We start from the raw sequence: 20,466 nt of genomic DNA on the forward strand, positions 1-20,466 counted from the left end.
GAGATGTCAAGGTATAGAAAAGAAAAGAAGAGAATGATGAAACTGATGACAAAAGAAACAGGCCATTAATTCCTCCTAACCACCAGTCAGCAGCAGGGTGGAGGAGTGGAGCGGTCATCGACTTAGATGCTCCCCTTTCACAAAGAGATACACCCATCTGCCCTAAGATGATCATCAGTCATAACTCAGCCAGCTATGCCCTGCTAGAGTCACCTCACAGACAACACGAGTAAATCATCCCTCGGTCATGTCCTCGCTCTGTGACTTCGCTCTGTGTCAGATAAACAGAGGCATGGCCTCTGAACCGAGATACCATCCACTTTCCCCTGACAGGAGCAGTGGCTTAGGCACTAGCACGAGAGCCAGACACGGGCGCTGTGTGAGGGAGGCAACATCTTTTGTTTAACCACCTCTGATTTACCACACAGACTGTCTCTCTTCCGGAACAATCTCAACGTTCAGGCACTCGTACTGGCTAGACACCGCCCTTGGCCAGAGTACTGCTGCTGGGGTGAAGAGAAACAGAGCTGTATGCAGAAGACACAGCAGTCAGGCGCTGATAGCTATAGATTCACATGGCAGGATTTATAGAATCCTCCCACACAGGTTTCAGGGGATGTCCAGTGGGGGTGTTTGAACAGTGGGTTTCCCACATGCTAAAGGCAGAGGATGTGCTGAAACAGAGGCTCACTAGATTGGTATATGAGGGGAAAACCTTGACGTCCCTTAAATGTTATATTTACTCTCCTTATGGAGGCATTAGTGCAGGCACACTCGACATCAAAGCAATCCAAGAAGAAGTTTCATTATAATCCAGTCACGTTGCATCCCTCGTTTGGATTTTCAGCTGACATGCCGAGGCGTGAGACAGATGGCGATGGCGTTTGACACTTTTGGGAGAGCAGGATCTGTCGCTCTAATTCATCTCCACAAGAAAAGGAGGTGGAAGGAGCCAAAGATGGGATTCTGAGTTTGATAAACCACATAGCTCCTCAAGGAAACATAGTAGCAAGTCCTGTTCTTTTTTATAGTTGTCCCACCAGAACATATGTCAAAAGGTTGAGACATGTGCACTCTGTGCCTGTCTCTAAATACATCCAGAGACACCATGAAACTTTACACACGGATTTCATCGTCTTCGTCCTCTATAAATGAGGAGAAGTCTCCCTCCTGGACAGGTGGCGGTGGGCTGTAGCGAGTCACACCTGGCGTCTCCACCTCCAGAAGCTGGCTTGGTGGCTTCTCTTCCAAGGCGGCGGAGCCGGATCCAGAGTCGGAGCTGGAGCTGGACATGGAGCAGCTGTCTGTGTTCTGGAGGGGTTTGGGCTGAAGCTCTGGCATGTGTTGCTCTTCCATGTGTGTGTCTAGGTCCACTGAGCTTGGTGGTCTGGGAGGAGCCTGATCGTCTAGGTGTTGTATGTCTTCCACCTCCTCTAGTTCGTATCGTTGTTGTTGCTGAGGTTGTTGATGTTCTCGATCCTCTTGATGATTCTCTATTTCCGCCTCGATCATCTTCACCTTAACATCCTCCTCCTCCTCCTCCTCCTCATCATCCTCTTGCTGTTCCTCCTTTCCATGCTCTTCATCATGGTCCTGCTGCTCTTCATCCATCTCTTCGTCACCTTCATCACCCACGGTGTGCATACAGAGAGGTGGAGAGGTTCGTCCCTCGCCGCTCTTCCCTTCCTCGAACCCGAGGTCATCGTCCTCCTTCTCCATCACATCCAAGATGTCCCCCAGCATTGAGGGCCCCAGGTCCAAGTGGAAGGACATCACAGACTCGGCTTTCTTCATCCCGCCCCCACCATAGGACCCGGGCGACCGCAGGTCCGTGAGGAACCCGAATAGCTGCTCGTGCTGCTCCAGGTCGAGCATGTGCGCCCCGGCCACCGCCCCGTTGGAGGCCTTGCTGTCCGCCTTGCTGTCCGCCTCTGGTGCCTGCCTCATGGGGCTGGACGAGAGGCTCTTGAGTGGCCTGCCTGCTCCTTCCCGGTCCCCGTCACCCCCTTCGTCGTTGAGGAAGGGCAGGGACATCGCGTTCTTCACAAAGGTTGGTGATCCATCTGCGGATGCCAATGTGTTCTCACGCTGGTCCACGCGGTTGACAGACTGCGAGCGCTTGCTGCTGCGGAACGTGCGGGAGAGAAGGCCCGGTTTGGGCGAGCGGGGGAACGTCGGTTCCACTTCACGGGGGGGCTCTCCAGAGCGGCTGCTGAGAAAGGAGGTGTCCCCGAACGCCTCCCCACTACGGCCCACGTGCATGGTGTGGCGGAAGTCGCCAAGCGGGGCACTGATCATCTCAGTGGTGAGGTCCATGCGTGAGCGGCGCTTGGTCTGCGAACCCGCCACCAGCTGCTTCAGGATGGGCATGATGGCCTGCTTGGTAACACGCGTCTCAGATCAACACAAACAAAACAAATGGAATGCGTCACAGTCTGAATGTCGACGTTTTAAAGTGAAGAGTTCGGATCTTGTGCAGGGGATGACACATTTAGGAATTCCTGGAGAATTTCCTTCCTGGGGAGAGGATGTCCTCGACCTCAAATTCCAAATCTGAGGGGAGCCACCTGAAAGAGCCAAAAAGAAAAGAAAACATTAAACACTTTGACATTTTATCTCGACTACACTGACAGGTTAAAGACAAGGCAAACACATGCAGCATGACAGAACTGGAGTAAAATGCCATCCTGTGCAAAGTTGACAAAGACAAAAATGTGGCTAGAATCCAAGATCTCTTATCAGGGAAACAGGCCGCTCTCTCCCTCCTGCACTCAAAACCTCTCATTACAAGCCTGTGACCAGTGGCATATTCTGCTATTCATTAGGACTGGATGTCTCTCCGGGTAGAACAGACGGACACATACAAGCTGCGGCTTAAATCAATAACAAGATAACCCAGCTGAACAGAACACAGGGTTCTCTGGTAAAATGAGACACACTCAATGAGCACTATCTCTGGCCGTCCATAACCCTTACCATTAATGCCTGCACATTGCAGTGACCATGGCTATGAAAATCTCACAATCCTCCATTTTTAATAACTTGTCTAATCATTTTGATCGTGACATGATTTAATCATGACATGGTCATTATTACAAGTAATGAACATGAACACACTGTAATAGCCTTTGGTGAAGCTGAAAAACTTATTTGAAAACTAGAACTAACTGAACCTTGCTACTTTAGTATCGGGAGGAAATATCAAAAGTTAGTAGTTAGTACATGTTAAAAGTGAAGCCATCCATACAGGCAGGCAAACACACACACACACACACACACACAAACAGACACACACAAACTCTGACCTTCAGCTTCTGACATAAAACAGATATCTTGCCTAACCTTCGTAAGATTAAAACAAGGTTCATGGTTGCTCCTGTGGCGTTCCAGCTTAATGAGAGTCAGCTAAAGAAGCCAGCAGACACAACAGGTCTAACCACCCCACAACGTGATCAAATATTTACTGCGTCTGCTGTTTGTCTGAGGAGCGCTGGGAGGTTGGCCCCGTGTTGGCTAAGTCACAAAATTTGGCAGTCGTACGCGATCAGACACTGACCTTGTTTTGAGTGCGCTTAGAAGGCTGAAATGGTACTTCCTGACTGTATGCCTTTTACCTGCTGTCACCATGACAACTCCATGTTGTGCAACGCAGACTAAATTGCTTCCTGTCAGCAAGCAGCGGAAGTCATCAGTTAGAATGAAAGAAGGAACAAAAGAGAAAAAAAAAACTCACACACAACGAATGCCACCGGCGTTCAAAAACTAAATCACAACGGAGTAGAAATGAAATATTGATTTTCATAATTAAAGGTTCTCAAATAAAGTTAGTCAGAAGCCCTCATTCTCATTCCACAGTGCTGCTGGCAATTGTGTTTGGGAGGGTGAGTAGAGACTGTCCCTGGCTCACTGAGGAGGAGTGAAGAACAGAGGAGAGGAAAGGCGTATAGAGGAGAGGAGAAGAGAGGAGTGGAGTGAAAAGGGAGGGAGACGAGAGGAGTGGAGACGAGGGACACAAGAGGAGGGGAGAGTAGAGGAGAGTGCTAGGCTGGAACACATATGGCACAAATTCAATCAACGGGTTCTAACGCCCGTTTCCATGACAGCGTGCAGCTGGCAAGTAGAGGATAGCCAGAAACATGCATGCACAAGCATACACACACAACCTACCTCACAGGCACTGATAGTCCCATTCACACAGTCACACAACCATAGACAATGCCTCACACACAGTAATAAACACACACACGCACACATACCACACAAAAGAGATTGTTGTTTGTTAACCCAGCAGGGCAGGGAAGGGCATGTGTTTGTGTTTGTGTTTGTGTTTGTGTGGAGAACAATGACCCAGAAAACAATCCAGAGCATTCCACACCCGAAGCCCCACGCATTTACGGCAGGCTGCTCCTGGGTGGCATGTACTGCGACGGCAAGCGACTATACGTAAGAGTAGGGCCCCTCCTCCCCCATCTGCCCCTACATCCCCTCATCCCTCTATCCCTCCATCCGCTGTTCCCCCTTCCCTACCTCCTCCCACCCCCCTGCGTTCACCCTGATGACTCAACACTCTCATCCCCAATCAGCCAGGCCCTGCTCTGCTCTGCTCAGCCCAGCAGCCCTGGAATCTTAACGACCCTCTGCAAATACCACCAAATCCTCTCCTCCGCGCTCTCAGGCCAGAGGGAGGCTTTAATAATAATTACAGGGGCAAGTGCCGGCCCTGCTTCAGTATCTCTACAGCAGCCAGGCCTGGGAAGCCTTGGCGTATTTATAGCTGCGTATGTGTGTGTAAATGTGTATGTGTGTGTGTGTGTGTGTGTGTGTGTGTGTGTGAGTGTGAATCTGAGAACAACAAGCGCATGAGAAGGCACCGTGGGAAAGCGAAGGCCTCCGAAGGGAAGGGAAAGGGGGTGCCTTGACTTTACAAACATGCCGTCTCCCGGCGGCCATGTCGTAGAGATGGAAGACAGAGAGAGTGATAGAGGAGGAGGGACAGAGAGAAAGAGAGAAAAAAAAAGACAGAGGGGGAGAGAATAGCGGAAAAAGAGAGACGGGGGAAAGATGGAGAAAGACCGAGGGAAGAGAGAGGGGGGCTTTGGGAGCAGCTGGCCTTCCTCCTGCACTCTCAGACTAAACACACACAGCCCTCCCCCAGAGCGCCCCAGCTCTATACCACACTGACCTCCGGCCCCCAGGTGATTCTAAATAGGCTTAGTAAATCTGAGACAAATACACACTCCAGACATTTGCACACACTCTCGTTTCAATACACCAATGAAAGCAAACAGAGAGAGCGAGAGAGAGAAAGAGGGAAAGAGAGAGAAAGAATGAGAAAAAGCGAGATAAGGGCTTTTTATATAGCCCTTTCAGGGCAGGAATTTTGCCCCTTCATTCCGCCTCGATCTTCCTATTGCAATGTTACAGGTTAAACTGAAGAGGATGTAATATCAGCCTGATAACTAGCTGTCATTTCGCGGCCATTTAAACCATTTTAGGTTATTTAAAGAGGACCTATTAAGCTAATTTTAAATGTTCCTAATTTTAAGTGTGGGGGTCTACTAGATGTACTCATTCTATTCACCCTCTGTTTGAAATGCCCCCCTCCCGATGAGCCCAATGTGCTCTGACCGGTCAGCTAGGCGGGTGATGAGTACTGTGTTACGAGATTGCATCATCTTGTAAGAAAGGAAAAGGTGCTTCAAGCAGCTGAAAAAAAGATTCTCTGGGAGCGCTGCTCCCTCTGGTGTGTACTCTGGGCTTTGATACTTCCCAGACCATTTACGTGCACAAAAAGCTGTACAACACATAACTCAGACCACCATCTTCTTTAGTTTGACAGGGCATGGATACTAAGAAAATGACATAAAATGTTAGCAATTCCTGGAATTTCTAAATGATATGCTTGGTAAAGTCTATTTAAAATATCAGCCACTAAAGTTCATGGCACTAGAAAGCTCTCAAGGTGAAAAATAACTTTAAAGGCTTACGCACAGGTAACATCTATAAAAAATAATGTTGGTGAAAATGAATCAAGAAGAATAAATCAAGAATGAAAAAAAAATGTCAAAAAGTGGCAATATGGCGGGCCGTTTGTCTGTAACTCCCCAGTAGGTTGCCCATAGGTTGTTCAAAAACCAATGAGCAAAAAGCCAGTGGACCGCCAGCTCTGCCCCCAGTGGGCCCACAGTGGTCCATCGGCTTTTTGCTATCTGCGTAACTAGCAAAGGCAACCATAGCAATCAAGAAACACGGTTTGCTGCATAGTCCGAAGAAAAGTTTAATTTCTTAAAATCAGCTAACCAATAAAAGGCAGCCATGGGTTCAAGGTGATAACAGCCACTTGCAGATCATGTTAAATGGCTTCACATAGACATGAAATAACCCTAAAAGAAATAATAAGGCAGTGGGCTTACTCTGATATCAGTATAGTCCTTCTCGAACAGGTTTGTCCAATCGTTCCCATTTCCACTGCTGGATTATTGTGAATGCTACTAGGTCACCAGGGGATAGATCAATTATTTGACTTTAGCGTTTAGTGCCTATTCCCACATGACGCTAACCAAATGGCTTTCTATGTGAGTGGGAATTAGGTAAGGCATGGTGGAATTGGGGTAGCTTTAACCAAAATGAAGCAAGACTACTGTGTTGTCAGAACACACAAATCTGACATGATAAGCATTAACATTGCAAGAGCCTGCTGACACAAGTTCAACCGTCATTGTTTTTGAAAGTAATGAGTAGGCAACTTTATTTCCAGCGTGTTTAGGTCAAGCTAGACGCTATGTTAAACATCACGCCTCCGTTCCTGGAACGGCAGCATGTTATCTAAAAACACACACTGTTTCAGTGTAAACAAGTCAAGGCGGGGATAATGAGGGGCCTTCTTAACGGCAGTATAGCGGGATCTCTGTTTAAAACGGACTTGAGACTCCCCTGCATCATTTAAGTAATTGCTCATCTTCTAAATCCCGACAGCTCCTTTACAAAAGCACCCCAGACTCTTTTTTTCTCTCCCAAAAAACCATGCTGTGTCCTGATTGGTCAGCATTTGAAAAGCACCGTGGGGAGGATCTGAAGGGGGATCTGAAAGCAGAGCGTTGATGAATGGCAGGAGAGACACGATGATAAGAGGCCCTTTCACAGGGCGCAGGAGGAGCTGCTTCCACATGCTCCACTGCACCATGTGACTGCAACAACGGAGCAGACACAGGCCTCGCAGCCCCAGTGGACAGAAATCACTTGTGCATCAAACAACCGCAGGCTGAGTGCTCCACATGCATCCACATCCACTGAATGATCCACTGTTGAGGACACAAACAAGCACACAGAAATATACAGTACCCCCCCCCCCCCCCCACCCCCTCACATACAAACAAGCACACAGAAATATACAGTACCCCCCCCCCCCACATACAAACAAGCACACAGAAATATACTGTACCCCCCCACACGCACACAGAGAAATACATATACAGCCGCGGAAAAAATTAAGAGACCACCTCATAATTATCAGTTTCTCTGGTTTTACTATTTATTGGTATGTGTTAAAGTAAAATGTACATTTTTGTTTTATTCTATAACCTACTGGCAACATTCCTACCAAATTTCAAATAAAAATATTGTCATTTAGATCATTTATTTGCAGAAAAATGACAATTGGTCAAAATAGCAAAAAAGATGCAGTGTCTTCAGATCTCGAATAATGCAAAGAAAACAAGCTCATATTCATTTTTAAACTACACAATACTAATGCTTTAACTTAGGAAGAGTTCAGAAATCAATATTTGGTGGAATAACCTTGATTTAAAATCACAACTTTCATGTGTCTTGGCATGCTCTCCACCAGTCTTTCACATTGCCGTTGGGTGACTTTATGCTACTCCTGGCGCAAGAATTCAAGCAGCTCGGCTTCTTTTCATGGCTTGTGACCATCCATCTTCCTCTTGATCACATTTCAGAGTTTTTTTTATGGGATTCAGGTCTCGAAATTGGGCTGGCCATGACAGGGTCCTGATCTGGTGATACTCCATCCACACCTTTACTGGCCTGGCTGTGTGGCATGGAGCATTGCCCTGCTGGAAAAAACACTTCTCAGAGTTGGGGAACATTGTCAGAGCAAAAGGAAGCAAGTTTTTCTTCCGGGACAACGTTGTACTTTGCCTGGCTGAGGTTTGTAAAAGACCATAAGGATTGAACCAAAGCCGACTGGAGGGTCTCCTAGTTCGTCTTCTCTGATGAGTCCAATTTCACAGTAGGTGCAAGACTCTGTGGCTTGTAGGCCTCTCCAGGTCTCCGTCTAACCATCAGATGACCATGTGTTGGGCAAAGCTGAAAATTGGACTCATCAGAGAAGACGAACTAGGAGACCCTCCAGTCCGCTTTGTTTCAATCCTTATGGTCTTTTACAAACCTCAGCCAGGCAAAGTACAACGTTGTCCCGGAAGAAAAACTTGCTTCCTTTTGCTCTGACAATGTTCCCCAACTCTGAGAAGTGTTTTTTCCAGCAGGGCAATGCTCCATGCCACACAGCCAGGCCAGTAAAGGTGTGGATGGAGTATCACCAGATCAGGACCCTGTCATGGCCAGCCCAATTTCGAGACCTGAATCCCATAAAAAAAACTCTGAAATGTGATCAAGAGGAAGATGGATGGTCACAAGCCATGAAAAGAAGCCGAGCTGCTTGAATTCTTGCGCCAGGAGTAGCATAAAGTCACCCAACGGCAATGTGAAAGACTGGTGGAGAGCATGCCAAGACACATGAAAGTTGTGATTTTAAATCAAGGTTATTCCACCAAATATTGATTTCTGAACTCTTCATAAGTTAAAGCATTAGTATTGTGTAGTTTAAAAATGAATATGAGCTTGTTTTCTTTGCATTATTCGAGATCTGAAGACACTGCATCTTTTTTGCTATTTTGACCAATTGTCATTTTTCTGCAAATAAATTATCTAAATGACAATATTTTTATTTGAAATTTGGTAGGAATGTTGCCAGTATGTTATAGAATAAAACTAAAATGTACATTTTACTTTAACACATACCAATAAATAGTAAAACCAGAGAAACTGATAATTTTGAAGTGGTCTCTTAATTTTTTCCGCGGCTGTATACTAATCCTCTCACAGGAGCTCTGACAGCAATATGAAATATGAATTAGACAAAGTACAGTAATATCCATAATTAAAAGGCTGCATTGTGTCTCACAAGGAGCACAGCATGCTGTCTGTTTAAGAGAAACCCTACAGCACTTCATAGGATGGCTCCCACTCTACCACTAGAACCACTTCATGCTCAAGAGTTCCATGGCATTACTCAACGACTTTCAATACACTCACAGCTGCTCAATCAGTCAGACTCTTACAAAAAACAAAGACACAAAAACACATACTCAGATAAACACACACATATACAGTATATGCAAACACACACACACACATTTTCAGTCTCCATTCATAAACATGACAGATGACAGACTGTAGGCCTTTTACCCTAAAGCCTAATTTATACTTCTGCATCCCTCTCCGTCCTCGAAAAAAAAATGGGCGGGCGGGGGCAGGCGGTTGATTCAGAAAAAATTGAACGTACTGGTCGGGCTTATATACTACTCCGACGGCTATGCGTCCTAAAGCCTATTCAACCTATTCAACGCCAGACCGCTGGGTGGGGTAACTACTGTTTGTCGAGCCCGTAGCTACCACATAACCTCTTTATTGGAAGTCATTGATTGTTTTTCTTCCCAACTGTCACTGACATGACACGGATGCTACTTCAAGACCTGTCGGGCAGGTGCAGTCACATGGACCTTGGAGACATGTAGCACAGTTAATAATAACATGTCTAATGCTATATATTCACTTGAGTAGGCAAATGTATCTCCATCGTGGTGGTCATTTTTTTGTGAAAAACATTGCGATTTATAACAAAACGATATGCTTATCTTACATACAATACAGAAACTATTATAAAACGATCCAATAAAATGAATACGTTCTTATTTTCTTTGGTATTTTTGTCACATTCATACTGCAATGATCGCTGGGTAACCTTTGAATAACTACAACGCTATGACAATGCACTCATTGGCCACGCGACGGTTGCCCTTGTCAAAAAGTGGTAACGTGAATGTGTCACTATGAAACAAAGCATGCACACTTCGAACAAAATTACCCCCCAAACTCTGAGGACAGGGCCAGAAAAATAAACCCACGGTATTCATCATACATCTTACATCATACATCATGCAGTGTTATAGTTATATCAGACACACAGCAAGAACATGCATACCTCAACATACAGTTGTGGGACTGCGATTTCAACCATGAATATGTTGGAAAAACACATACATTAGCACACTTACTAATGATCATCTGCCAGGCTCTCACACACGAAAAGTTGATTCCAAAACTCTCGAATTTAAGACAGAGTGGACTGACAAGTAGGCTATGCATTTGTGCTGCTTGTGGGCAGGACAAAACCGATGTGTTTAATCTGCAACGAGACGGTTGCCCTTGTCAAAAGTGTTAGCGTGAAACGTCACTATAAAACAAAGCATGCACACTTCGAACAGAAATACCCGTAGAACTATGAAGTAAGGGGCAGAAAATTAAACCCACTGCAGTCTTCATACCAATCCACATGCAGTGTTATAGTTATATCAGAAACACAACAAGAGAACTAACAACTAACAGACAATGGTTGATGGTGGAGCTGCTGGACTAGTTTGAGTTATAAGCAGAGGACGTGCTTGTAGCGATTTGAGCGACAACTACAACAACAACAGAACAGGAGACAGGTGGTACGTACGTTTACTAGATTTTCCGCTAAATCAAGCGTTAGCGTATTCACAATAACTCTCAAAAGTGTGCTGCTAATAAGTACAACGTTGTCGTGCCGATTATGCTCTCACACGCCACCCTCATTGAGGCAAAAGTAATGTTTGACTCAAATGTCTTTCACTGCCGTTTTATGTAAAGTCAGTCATTCTAAATAGGTTCTACACATACATGAAATACATTTCCTATTTAATAGATGCAAAGTAATTATGCTGCCAGCATTACTCCGTAGCAAATTACGTTAGATGTCAGTTGAAGCTGGTTGGAGAAGGCACTTTCAACACCGAGCCACCAGCCAAGAGACCAACAGTGGTCGGGAGAAATGTACTTTTCGAGGGTTTATATAAAATACGGTAGCCTAATGCTGCATGCTGTGCAGCTTTGTAGTTTACCAAAGTCGTACTAAAACATTTTGACAGAAAACAGGAAATGTGAGGTCCTGACATGTGTGATTCCGGAAATGATGTTGTTTGGAAATGATGTTGTAAACTGGCCAATCACAGCCAAGGGGGTCTCCGACTCTCTCCGTCTCTTTAAGAAAAGTTAGAAAAAAGCGTTTGTCTCCGACCAGCTCTCCGACGGCTCTCCGACGGGTCGGATGGGCGGCAACACCTGGGTGAAGGTGTTACCAAGGCGTGCCAAGGCGTGCCAAAGTGTCCCTCTACGACCAAATCGGAGAGAATCGTAGAAGTATAAAAATGCCTTAATTGCCTATTGACACTTTGTTTGAAGTAATCAATCTGACTAAGCGTTGAGTCTCCCTGCCACTTCAGCCCCCCCCCCCCCCCCCTCACTATCCTAAACCCACATTCAGCTGAGTCTGGTCGTCTGGCTGCATCCATTATGGAAGCCAGTGACCTGGATGGAGGATAGCATGACCAGAGGGAAGTGAAGAGAACAAACACATATGGCCTGATACGGGATGTGTCTGTCTTTCCCCCTCTAGAAGTGGTAGACGGCCGAGGCCTTCGAGGCCCCTCACTGACGAAGCACTTTAGGAGGCTTGCGTGACACAAATTACATGCATAATTAAATGCATTTGGAAGATTTAGGACACCACCAAACAGAACACACACACATTCAATAAAAAAACCCTAATACATGGATTTTTCTCCAGAGCTGTAGAGCTACTCCGCAGGAATTGCTAGAGCTACAGTTTAATCACTGTAATGGCTGCTGTGCTTTTGTTTCACGTCACAGTCACTAAGTATATCCCAGTAAAATCCGGATATCCATCCCAATGAGCCATCCCATTTAAAAAGGGGAATCAGCCACACAATAATGCCATTTATTATCCAGACTCCCAAACAGAGAGCGCTGAGGCCCCGGGCCAACTGCACCAAGGACGCCATCTTAACTGTACAATGTACAGTGCGGGGCTTTGGTAGGACTCACTTTGCACTGGGGCAAGGTGACATGAACAGCAGGAGACGTCTCCGTACTCAGGCCATGGCATCATCCCAGCCGGTGTGGAGGGCGAGAGACTGGGCTGCTGAAGAGCTGCTGTAAATAGCCCAGAGGACTGACAAGATGATTTAATGCAGACGTGATGGACAGACGCCTCAGGGCTCTTATGGTCATCGGCTAAAAAAACACAGCCGCCGGCCCTGGTGCATTCTGTGCGAACTCATTACTCTCTTCCTCATCAGCCACCCAAGTGTGACCCTGCTCTTGTCACACACACACACACACACACACACACACACACACACACACACACACACACACACACACACACACACACACACATCACCTGCAGCCCATCACACCCTCCACGCGAAGCCCTGCATGACAAAGGCCACCTTCACCTCCTCAAAGGAAGGCTCCTTCTCCCAAGAGGCAATAAAGGAGCGTTTACACAAACCTAAGACAACTCTGAGCTAACACAGCCTTGCCAAACTGAGGCTAGGTTCACACTGCCAGTCCAAATCAGATTTTTGGCATACCAGCTCATACAATCTGATTGACTGTCTACATAACATATTGCAAGTGTCCAAAATAATGTCATCTCACTCTTTCACACTATACACCTCACTCTATCCTTCAACAGTTAGCTGCTCCATGCTGCCAGAATGCAAACAAAAGGTCTGAGGCTTGTGTAACGGCTATGCAAAGGTTTACTGCTCTCTCAGTGTACACAAGATCAGACCTCTTGACAACATACGATCACCTTTAGAATCAGATCAGATAACTGTCCTTAAACTATAACAAGAACCGTATGAACCAGGATGAGGTCAGAATGAGGCTGTGATGCAGGGCCACAGCAGACTGGTGGTGGACTAGTGAGCTGGACCACGGTCAACAGCCAAGGGGGGACAGAAGAGCAGAGAACATCCCTGCAGCCAGTCATCACCTATAATGCAACGGCTGAGAGAGAGAGAGAGAGAGAGTGAGTGTGTGTGTGAAAGAGAGGGTGAGCGACCCGTCTGTCATTTTTATGGCCTCATCCTCCAGACACAGTAATAAATTGACTCTCTGGAACGCTGCTATGAAGATGGAATCCATTTCACGATGACTGAGTCCAGCTGGGGTGCAACAGACAGGCGGTTATGGGTCAGGAGCCAATGGGACTAGGCTCTCTCACACACACACACACACACACACACACACACACAAACACACAAATACACACTGCAAGCACACGCACTGTAGGCACTGCAAACACAGAACACCCATAAATAGCTTTCCTGTGATTAGATAAAAGAGCAGTGACCGTGGGGTCTGGTGCCCCTGAGGAAGGTGAGCAGAGCAGGAGGGGAGTCACTAAACGCTAACAAGCCAGAGCCACGGCCGCACCAAATCACCCACAATATCCCCAGCTTACCAGAGCCATGGCCGCGCAAAATCACCCTCAAGATCACCAGCTTACCAGAGTCATAGCCGCGCAAAATCACCCTCAAGATCACCAGCTTACCAGACCCTCATGAGGATTCAAACATGTACGGAATGAATCAACTAGCTTTCTGCATTTATGGCTTTTTTTGAAAAATTGATGTTTCACAACCACTATGTTGGATATTTCTGTGGCTTTGCCATCAATAATTGAGTGTGTCTGCACTGATGATCATTTTGATTAAGTGAGTGTGCCTGTGCGTGTGCATGTGTATATGCACACACACACACACACACACAGACACACACACACACACACACGTGTGTTCACAAACAGTGTGTTTGGGTAAATGAAGGGCTGTGCTAACAGGAAGGGCAGGGAGTATATGAGCCACTCAAGCCTCCCATCTCTACGGAAATAAACTTCCCCTGCCCTTCCTGGACACTCAGTCATATAAACATGTCTCATTAGAATTACAGGATCACAGAAAACACACACACACACCAACACACGCACGCAAGCATGCACTGTGAAGGGTTTACCACCAGCAGAAAACTGCTGGCCTTATATTGCTAGGCAAACAATGGATTAAGCAATTCAGATTGCACTCAATTACTTATAATAAATTATTAGACTAGTATCACAATAGTTATGGTACAGAAAACACAAGAACACACACACACGCACACATATTTAGTGTCAGTACAACAACAGTTTCAAAATAACGGCACCTTTGATGTCTTTTTTCCCCTTTAAAGCTCTTCATCAAAAGCCAGTTGTGCACATTTCATTGACAGAATGATGATGATATACTGGTTATTTGTTCCCTTATAGCCTGTGATTTTGCTGTCAGTGTATTTGATCTTTGGAGGAGGTAATAAGGACCTGTTTTGGGGCAACCGCCCTCTTTTAGAAAGTTGGCTCATAAATACTTGAGCCAGGTCAGAGCTCATGCTCTCCTCCAGTTGCAAGGTGCTCCGACAACAGCCTGTCCAGGTGTGCTGTTGGACTGGAACCCCATAAAGGAACATTTTGAACAACTTGATAGAATCTCCTGTAGAAACCTGGTCCCTGGTTTCGAAAATGTCAGGAATGCACAAATTATGGGATCCGTAAAAGAAAAAAAAAGAGTGCCGTTGAAGTGTTGAAAAGCAGCGTTCCCACTCTCTCAAGCGCTCGACATCAGACGGATAGGGCCATTAAAATGCCCAGCTGAGGCGGCTCCATCATCAAGGGAATTTGTGTAGTGGCCTTTAAGCAAGGCTGGATATCTTTTGATGCTTCTGGTGCTGGAGTGTACGACTAAAAATTGCTTCAAGAGACATCAAGCACAGAAATGTCATAAACTCATGTCATCACAAATTCTACAAGGTTTCAAGAATGCAGCTTTTTGCACGTAGCAAGTAGCAGCATACTGGTAACTACCCAGCGACAACATAAGAGTGTTCGAACATGGGAAGGAAATACTAGGCGTCAGCCACCAACGTCAAAAAAGTTGTCAGGCATGTGGTAGGAAAATAATCAGGTTTGGAGCAACATGTTGTTCCATGATCAGATTTCAACGTGATATTTGCTTGGTGCAAATCCTGTTGTAAACATCTTCCAACAATAATGCCATTTCCTTTCATTCATTTAATCCGGAGACAATGAGGACCAACAAAAGCATCAGATACGAACACAAAGCTGTGAATGTCCACTCAGTGACATTTGAGACAGCTCTGGAATGCCGTGAGCTCAGGTGTTTACACATTGTGCGCTGTAAGGTTAAGCAAAGTTTAAGCGGCAGGTCATTTAGCTGGGGGTCAAAGTGACTGATGTGGATTGGACAAGAGCGAAAACACCTCCTGACCTTAAACTCTTTTTAAGCAACAACAAGGAAAATATACTCTGTGGAGATTTATGCTAAATGGTATAAAAAGGTGGTGACTGTACATCTAAAATAGAGCTTCAAAATGTGTGATTACAGTACATACAACATTATATTCTTTCAAACTAAATGCATAGCTGTGTGAATATCTACTGTAGAATGTCATTAAAAACCATTTATGTTGGAATTTCCTGTTGTGGAAAAAAAAGTTGGACACACACTTTGACAAAACACACAGACGTGCACGGACACACACACACACACACACACACACACCAGGGACAGCTGCATAACTGCGGAGAGACAAACCACTCACATATTTCAACACAGAGCCAAGCATGGGGATGCGCAGACTTACACCAGATACAAAGGGACCGCAGAAGACCCAGGCAAAAAAATACACAAAAATGTTAAGTATATGCCAATAATGCCCAGTGTAAGGCAGAGGCTGCAGAGGACAGTTTTGACACAAACTGCCAACATGCTGAAATGTCTTAATAAAATAAAATGTGCTTCTTTTTGAATAATTCTAATATGTAACACCCTTGCACAATTTGAAAACAAAAGCGTATTATCAAAACTTGATGTTAAAGCAACTTTGGATCCTGTATCCACATTCCCTCTCACTGCTCCATAAATACCTTTCGACCAAGTTGTGGCACTTGTCCTTTACTAAATGTAATAGAGATCTTGGCATACTTTAACCTTTATGTCCGCAAAGCTTTGCTGTAAGATACGATATCAGGCAGGGACAGCACTCTGCCATCAGGGCCAAGAGCAATGAGACTCAAGGACTGAGTCCTGCCTAGACTTCAGTTCAGATGTCGTTGTACAGTTTCTGACTGTCAGTCTACGTTCTTGAGACATAACCAGTGATCGGTTTTAATGCCAGCTGCAGTGAGGTGAACATAAATCAGTCTGGGTAAACCCCTTTCTCCATTCAATGGAAATTCTCGAATGGAACGGAATCCTATCTGATGTAATCATAACATGGCATCCATGCCCACTGACACGAATGGAGATGTCATGTTTAGAGAGGAGGTTTGGATGCGATTGCATAATGACTGATGAAAGGCTGAAGAAATTCAATGGCAGTACTGTGAAGTAACAGGAAGACTAAGTAATGGGTGCTTGGCCACATTAAGTGTTGAAACAATAGGCAGAAATTCAAGCTCCACTTCTCAAAATTAGAAAGCACCAGAGAGAGAGAGTCATCAGAGGCCAGACTACTAGAAATTCAGCTGACAACATGATGAGGTTTCCTTCAATCAAATGTGCAACCCTAGGCTAATGAAAGAACATTCATTTAAGGAGTTGAAATATCCATGCAAAACAAGGCTTTTTCTTCTTTGCCTCTGAAAGTACATATGCATGTTTCTGCAGCTGCAAGTTTTTGACTGATTTAGCTTATTTGACTTAAATAGCTTTCACGGTAGCGAATAGCTTGATGATAAGACATCAGCATGCTCTGATGAAAACTTAAAACTAAAGACTACTAAAATAGAAGCATACACTGTGTGCAGAGTGACATTCCAGCATGCCATTTTGGTTCAGACAGAACATTTGTTGTAGCGGTAAGAAAAACTCAAAAGTGCCACACATGATCTCCGTAAAGAAAGCAGGCGCGTTTTATTTGTTTCTGACGCATGCGTTTTGTCTACACAATGTGAACCTTAGGTTAGCTGCACGTGCTCCTAGAGGTAGTAAACGAATTGCTTGCGTTTAAAAAGAGAAAGTTTGATCAAATAACTTTCAGAAGAGGAAAATAAAGATGTAAGTCACAAGCTTCTAAAACGTAATAAGGTAACATTTAAGTTCGTTACGACATATTGTATCATATTACTGAATGACTGATTGATTCGTCTGCGTCTGAGCGATGTTTTTTAATTTACAATAAAACACTCGAATTTTGGTCATTATTCTATCAGAGGCTATTTTACACCACTATGATCTCATTCCATCTGACGAAAGGAGGACAATAACACTCATCTGATCGGAGTGGAGCGAGGCATGGATGCCTTGTCACCTTACGTGCTATTGTAAGACCGTTACTGATGGGATCAAAATTAAACACGACTTTTAAATTCTAAACTGGTAAATTATGAGAAGACAAATGTTTTGATAGTGATAGAAATAAAATGATTAACTGATTTTTTTTAGATCGTTTCACAATAAGCTATATAGCTGATCAGCCAATTTCCTGACACAAATTATGACACTCCCAGGATGCGAGAAGGGTAGTTAGCCATATTATAACAAAAATTAAACATGAAAAAGTGGGACCCAATTTTATGAAGTAGTTTAGACAGGTAGCCTATAGCCTACAAAGCAATCATAAGAACGACTTACCCAGCTCTCCATCCACCCAGCAGAAAGACGGTGTTGACAATATGTCCAGGGTTCAATAAGTGAAACAGTAGGCTATAGCAAACACAGTATTTATGTGTAACTTAATTAAGCCTGCAACCGGAAAGAAAAACGGTCGCCTTGTAACCTACCAAGATTCCGTACTCTTTTTTTGTTAATTTTACAAATGTATTCCACGTATTTGCACAATGAGCTGTCACCTCCTCATGGCACGCACCGCATCCTTCCTGTTGTTCGGAAGCCGTGTACGTTTATCTGGCGCTTTTGCAAACTGCTCATTCAGTGCATTTCCCTTTCTTTGCTGTGGACACACCTCCTCCACGGCCCCATTAAAGCAGTAGGGACCGAATCGCCGTTGTTTCCACCGCGTGCTCCCTCCCAGGCAATGTCACTTTTAAATCTCATGCAAATCATTTTAGAATACCGTCACTGTTTAAGAACTGTATTGTTTGCCTTTATATAGCCTACTTAAGAGATTGACAAACGCAGGCTATTTATCATACGAACGCTCAGTTTTGAATGGTAAAAAACCATGATTGATCATTATAAAAGTGTAAAAAGTGAAGATTTTAAAACCACCTAACGCTATGAAGTTATTTAGCAGTGCATTTCAGATTTTAATGAAATAATGCACTGTAAGCTTTTTTTGGATGTAGGCCTACAGGAAAACATATAGGCTAGTCTTTAAGTAGATAAAGGCAAAATACAGGCGTGGCTATATAGAAACACATTCAGTCTTCTGATAACTGTGGAATTCCCTTAAGGCCACAGGTAACACAACAGGTATCATCTTCAAACGTCTCTTCCCCCTCTCCCTTTCTGAAACCTTGCTGCTCTGCCGACCCTCAGGTGTAATTATGTGGTAAGAAACATGTTGGGTCATTGTCAGTCACACATTTGTTTGAAGAGCCAGTCAGAACCCCTGAGGCAGTTGTGTATTCAAGATGAAGCCAATTGACTGAATCCAATTATGCAATTTGCGCCTCTGCTGTGGGCTCAGCATGAAATGGTTTTCAGTTGGAATAGACTTCCCTTTTTGTTACGGGACGCCGGCTGGAAGTGCTCAAGGGAATGAGTTGTATAAATGGAATGATGACTTATCAGTGGTCAAAAGTCATGCTGTTTGAGCGATGGCAATTGTCATTGTTGGTTTAGTGGAACTGAAAACACCCATTTTCATGTTTGTTATCTGATGTTGTGGCATGCTCTAAAATCAAACTGCTATTTCAGTTGATTTTCATAGTAAAGAATGGGACAGAATGAAAGACCCTTATATTGTGTGGGCTGCATCAATATCAACACGTTAAGACATGGCTGCTCAGGGTCCTATCACAGGCAGAACAGGAGAGCAGAAATGTATTAGCTGCTTCTTAAACAATGTTTCTTTTTAATGGCCTAAACCGCTTCAGAGGAGGCTGCACTGGAAAATGTCTTTGAGCCATTTGCTCCTATTTGGCCCCATGTACAGATCCCTAAGACCCATCCAGGAGGAGCACAGAGAGTATTTCTGTGACTTTTAATGAGTTATTGACACTTAAGGGTAACCAAGCAATGGTTATAAGTGGTGTGAAATCTGAAAACGGATTGTTTTAACGTTGCATTAATGTTTAAAGATCAGGTCTGGTGTTTGACAGTATAAATTCATTATGCGGTACATTTGAACCCCCCCTCCCCCCCCCCCCCCCCCCTTCAGAACTATTTTTTCTGTCTCCCCATTTGGCCTCATCAGTCTCTTCCTTTTAAATCCTCCCTACACCACCACATCACCACCACCCCACACCCACTCCAAACACCATCAAGATCAATGCTTTCCGGCCTGGAATAAAGAGATTATCTCCAGCCAAACTCTCCCACCCTCCCCTTGACTGCTTGACAAAGTGCTTACTTGTGATCTGGGTAAATTTAACTGGGGACTGATGAGAATCCTCATTTACCCTGAATCAGTCTTAGCTGGCAAAGGGAAATAAGAGTTGAACTGCAACAGCTGTTGTGAGATTTCTTCTTAACTGTACCAGTAAATCAAGTTACTTGTTTTGAACATGCAATTGGAATGTATAAATCCAAGATACCCCCAGTCCATTTTGAAAAATAAAATAATTTATTTTGGAAAAGAACCCTGACCAGGTCCATAATAATTCCTTAAAGATTCATACAGTGATAGTCACCTCACAGGGAACAAGACAAGAGATATCGTAGATTGTGATGACTATTTTGTCCCCCCACCCCCACTGGATTATCTCAGACCATATTCTCATCTAAAATAAGAGTGTAAATGAAGTATTCATTATAATTCTTATTGTGGCTCTGCTTTCATAGCACGTGTACAGATGGATATTGTGAAAACACATTCTACAGTATATTCAATAAAGATTTGCACAATGTAAGAAGAAAGAAGGACATCATAATGCATTTTTTTTTGGTGAGATGGCAAGGGCTGTCTAAACTTGTTCCTCCAGGTCCTTTTAGTGAGAACAGGTTTGCGGTATATGGACGTAAAATGTTCTTACAGGCCCTAAGTAAGAGATCTGTACACAGATGTAGGCACAGTTAAACCATTTCTGTCCTC

At 44.5% G+C, this 20,466-nt stretch overlaps 1 protein-coding gene across 1 annotated transcript; it reads right to left on the minus strand.

Moving 5' to 3' along the window:
• Positions 1–1,116: 1,116 nt before the first annotated feature.
• On the minus strand, positions 1,117–18,055 carry cdc42ep4a (CDC42 effector protein (Rho GTPase binding) 4a; the record flags this gene model as incomplete). The annotated part of the gene is made up of 2 exons (XM_080856160.1): positions 17,883–18,055; positions 1,117–2,567 (listed from the first exon to the last, which is right to left on the minus strand). Exon 2 carries the CDS (start codon positions 2,368–2,370, stop codon positions 1,117–1,119), a length of 1,254 nt encoding a protein of 417 aa, XP_080712286.1. The 5' UTR covers positions 2,371–2,567; positions 17,883–18,055.
• Between the last annotated feature and the right edge of the window lie 2,411 nt (positions 18,056–20,466).

This window comes from Sprattus sprattus (assembly GCF_963457725.1).
Source record: "Sprattus sprattus genome assembly, chromosome: 18".
Taxonomy (NCBI): Eukaryota; Metazoa; Chordata; class Actinopteri; order Clupeiformes; family Clupeidae; genus Sprattus; species Sprattus sprattus.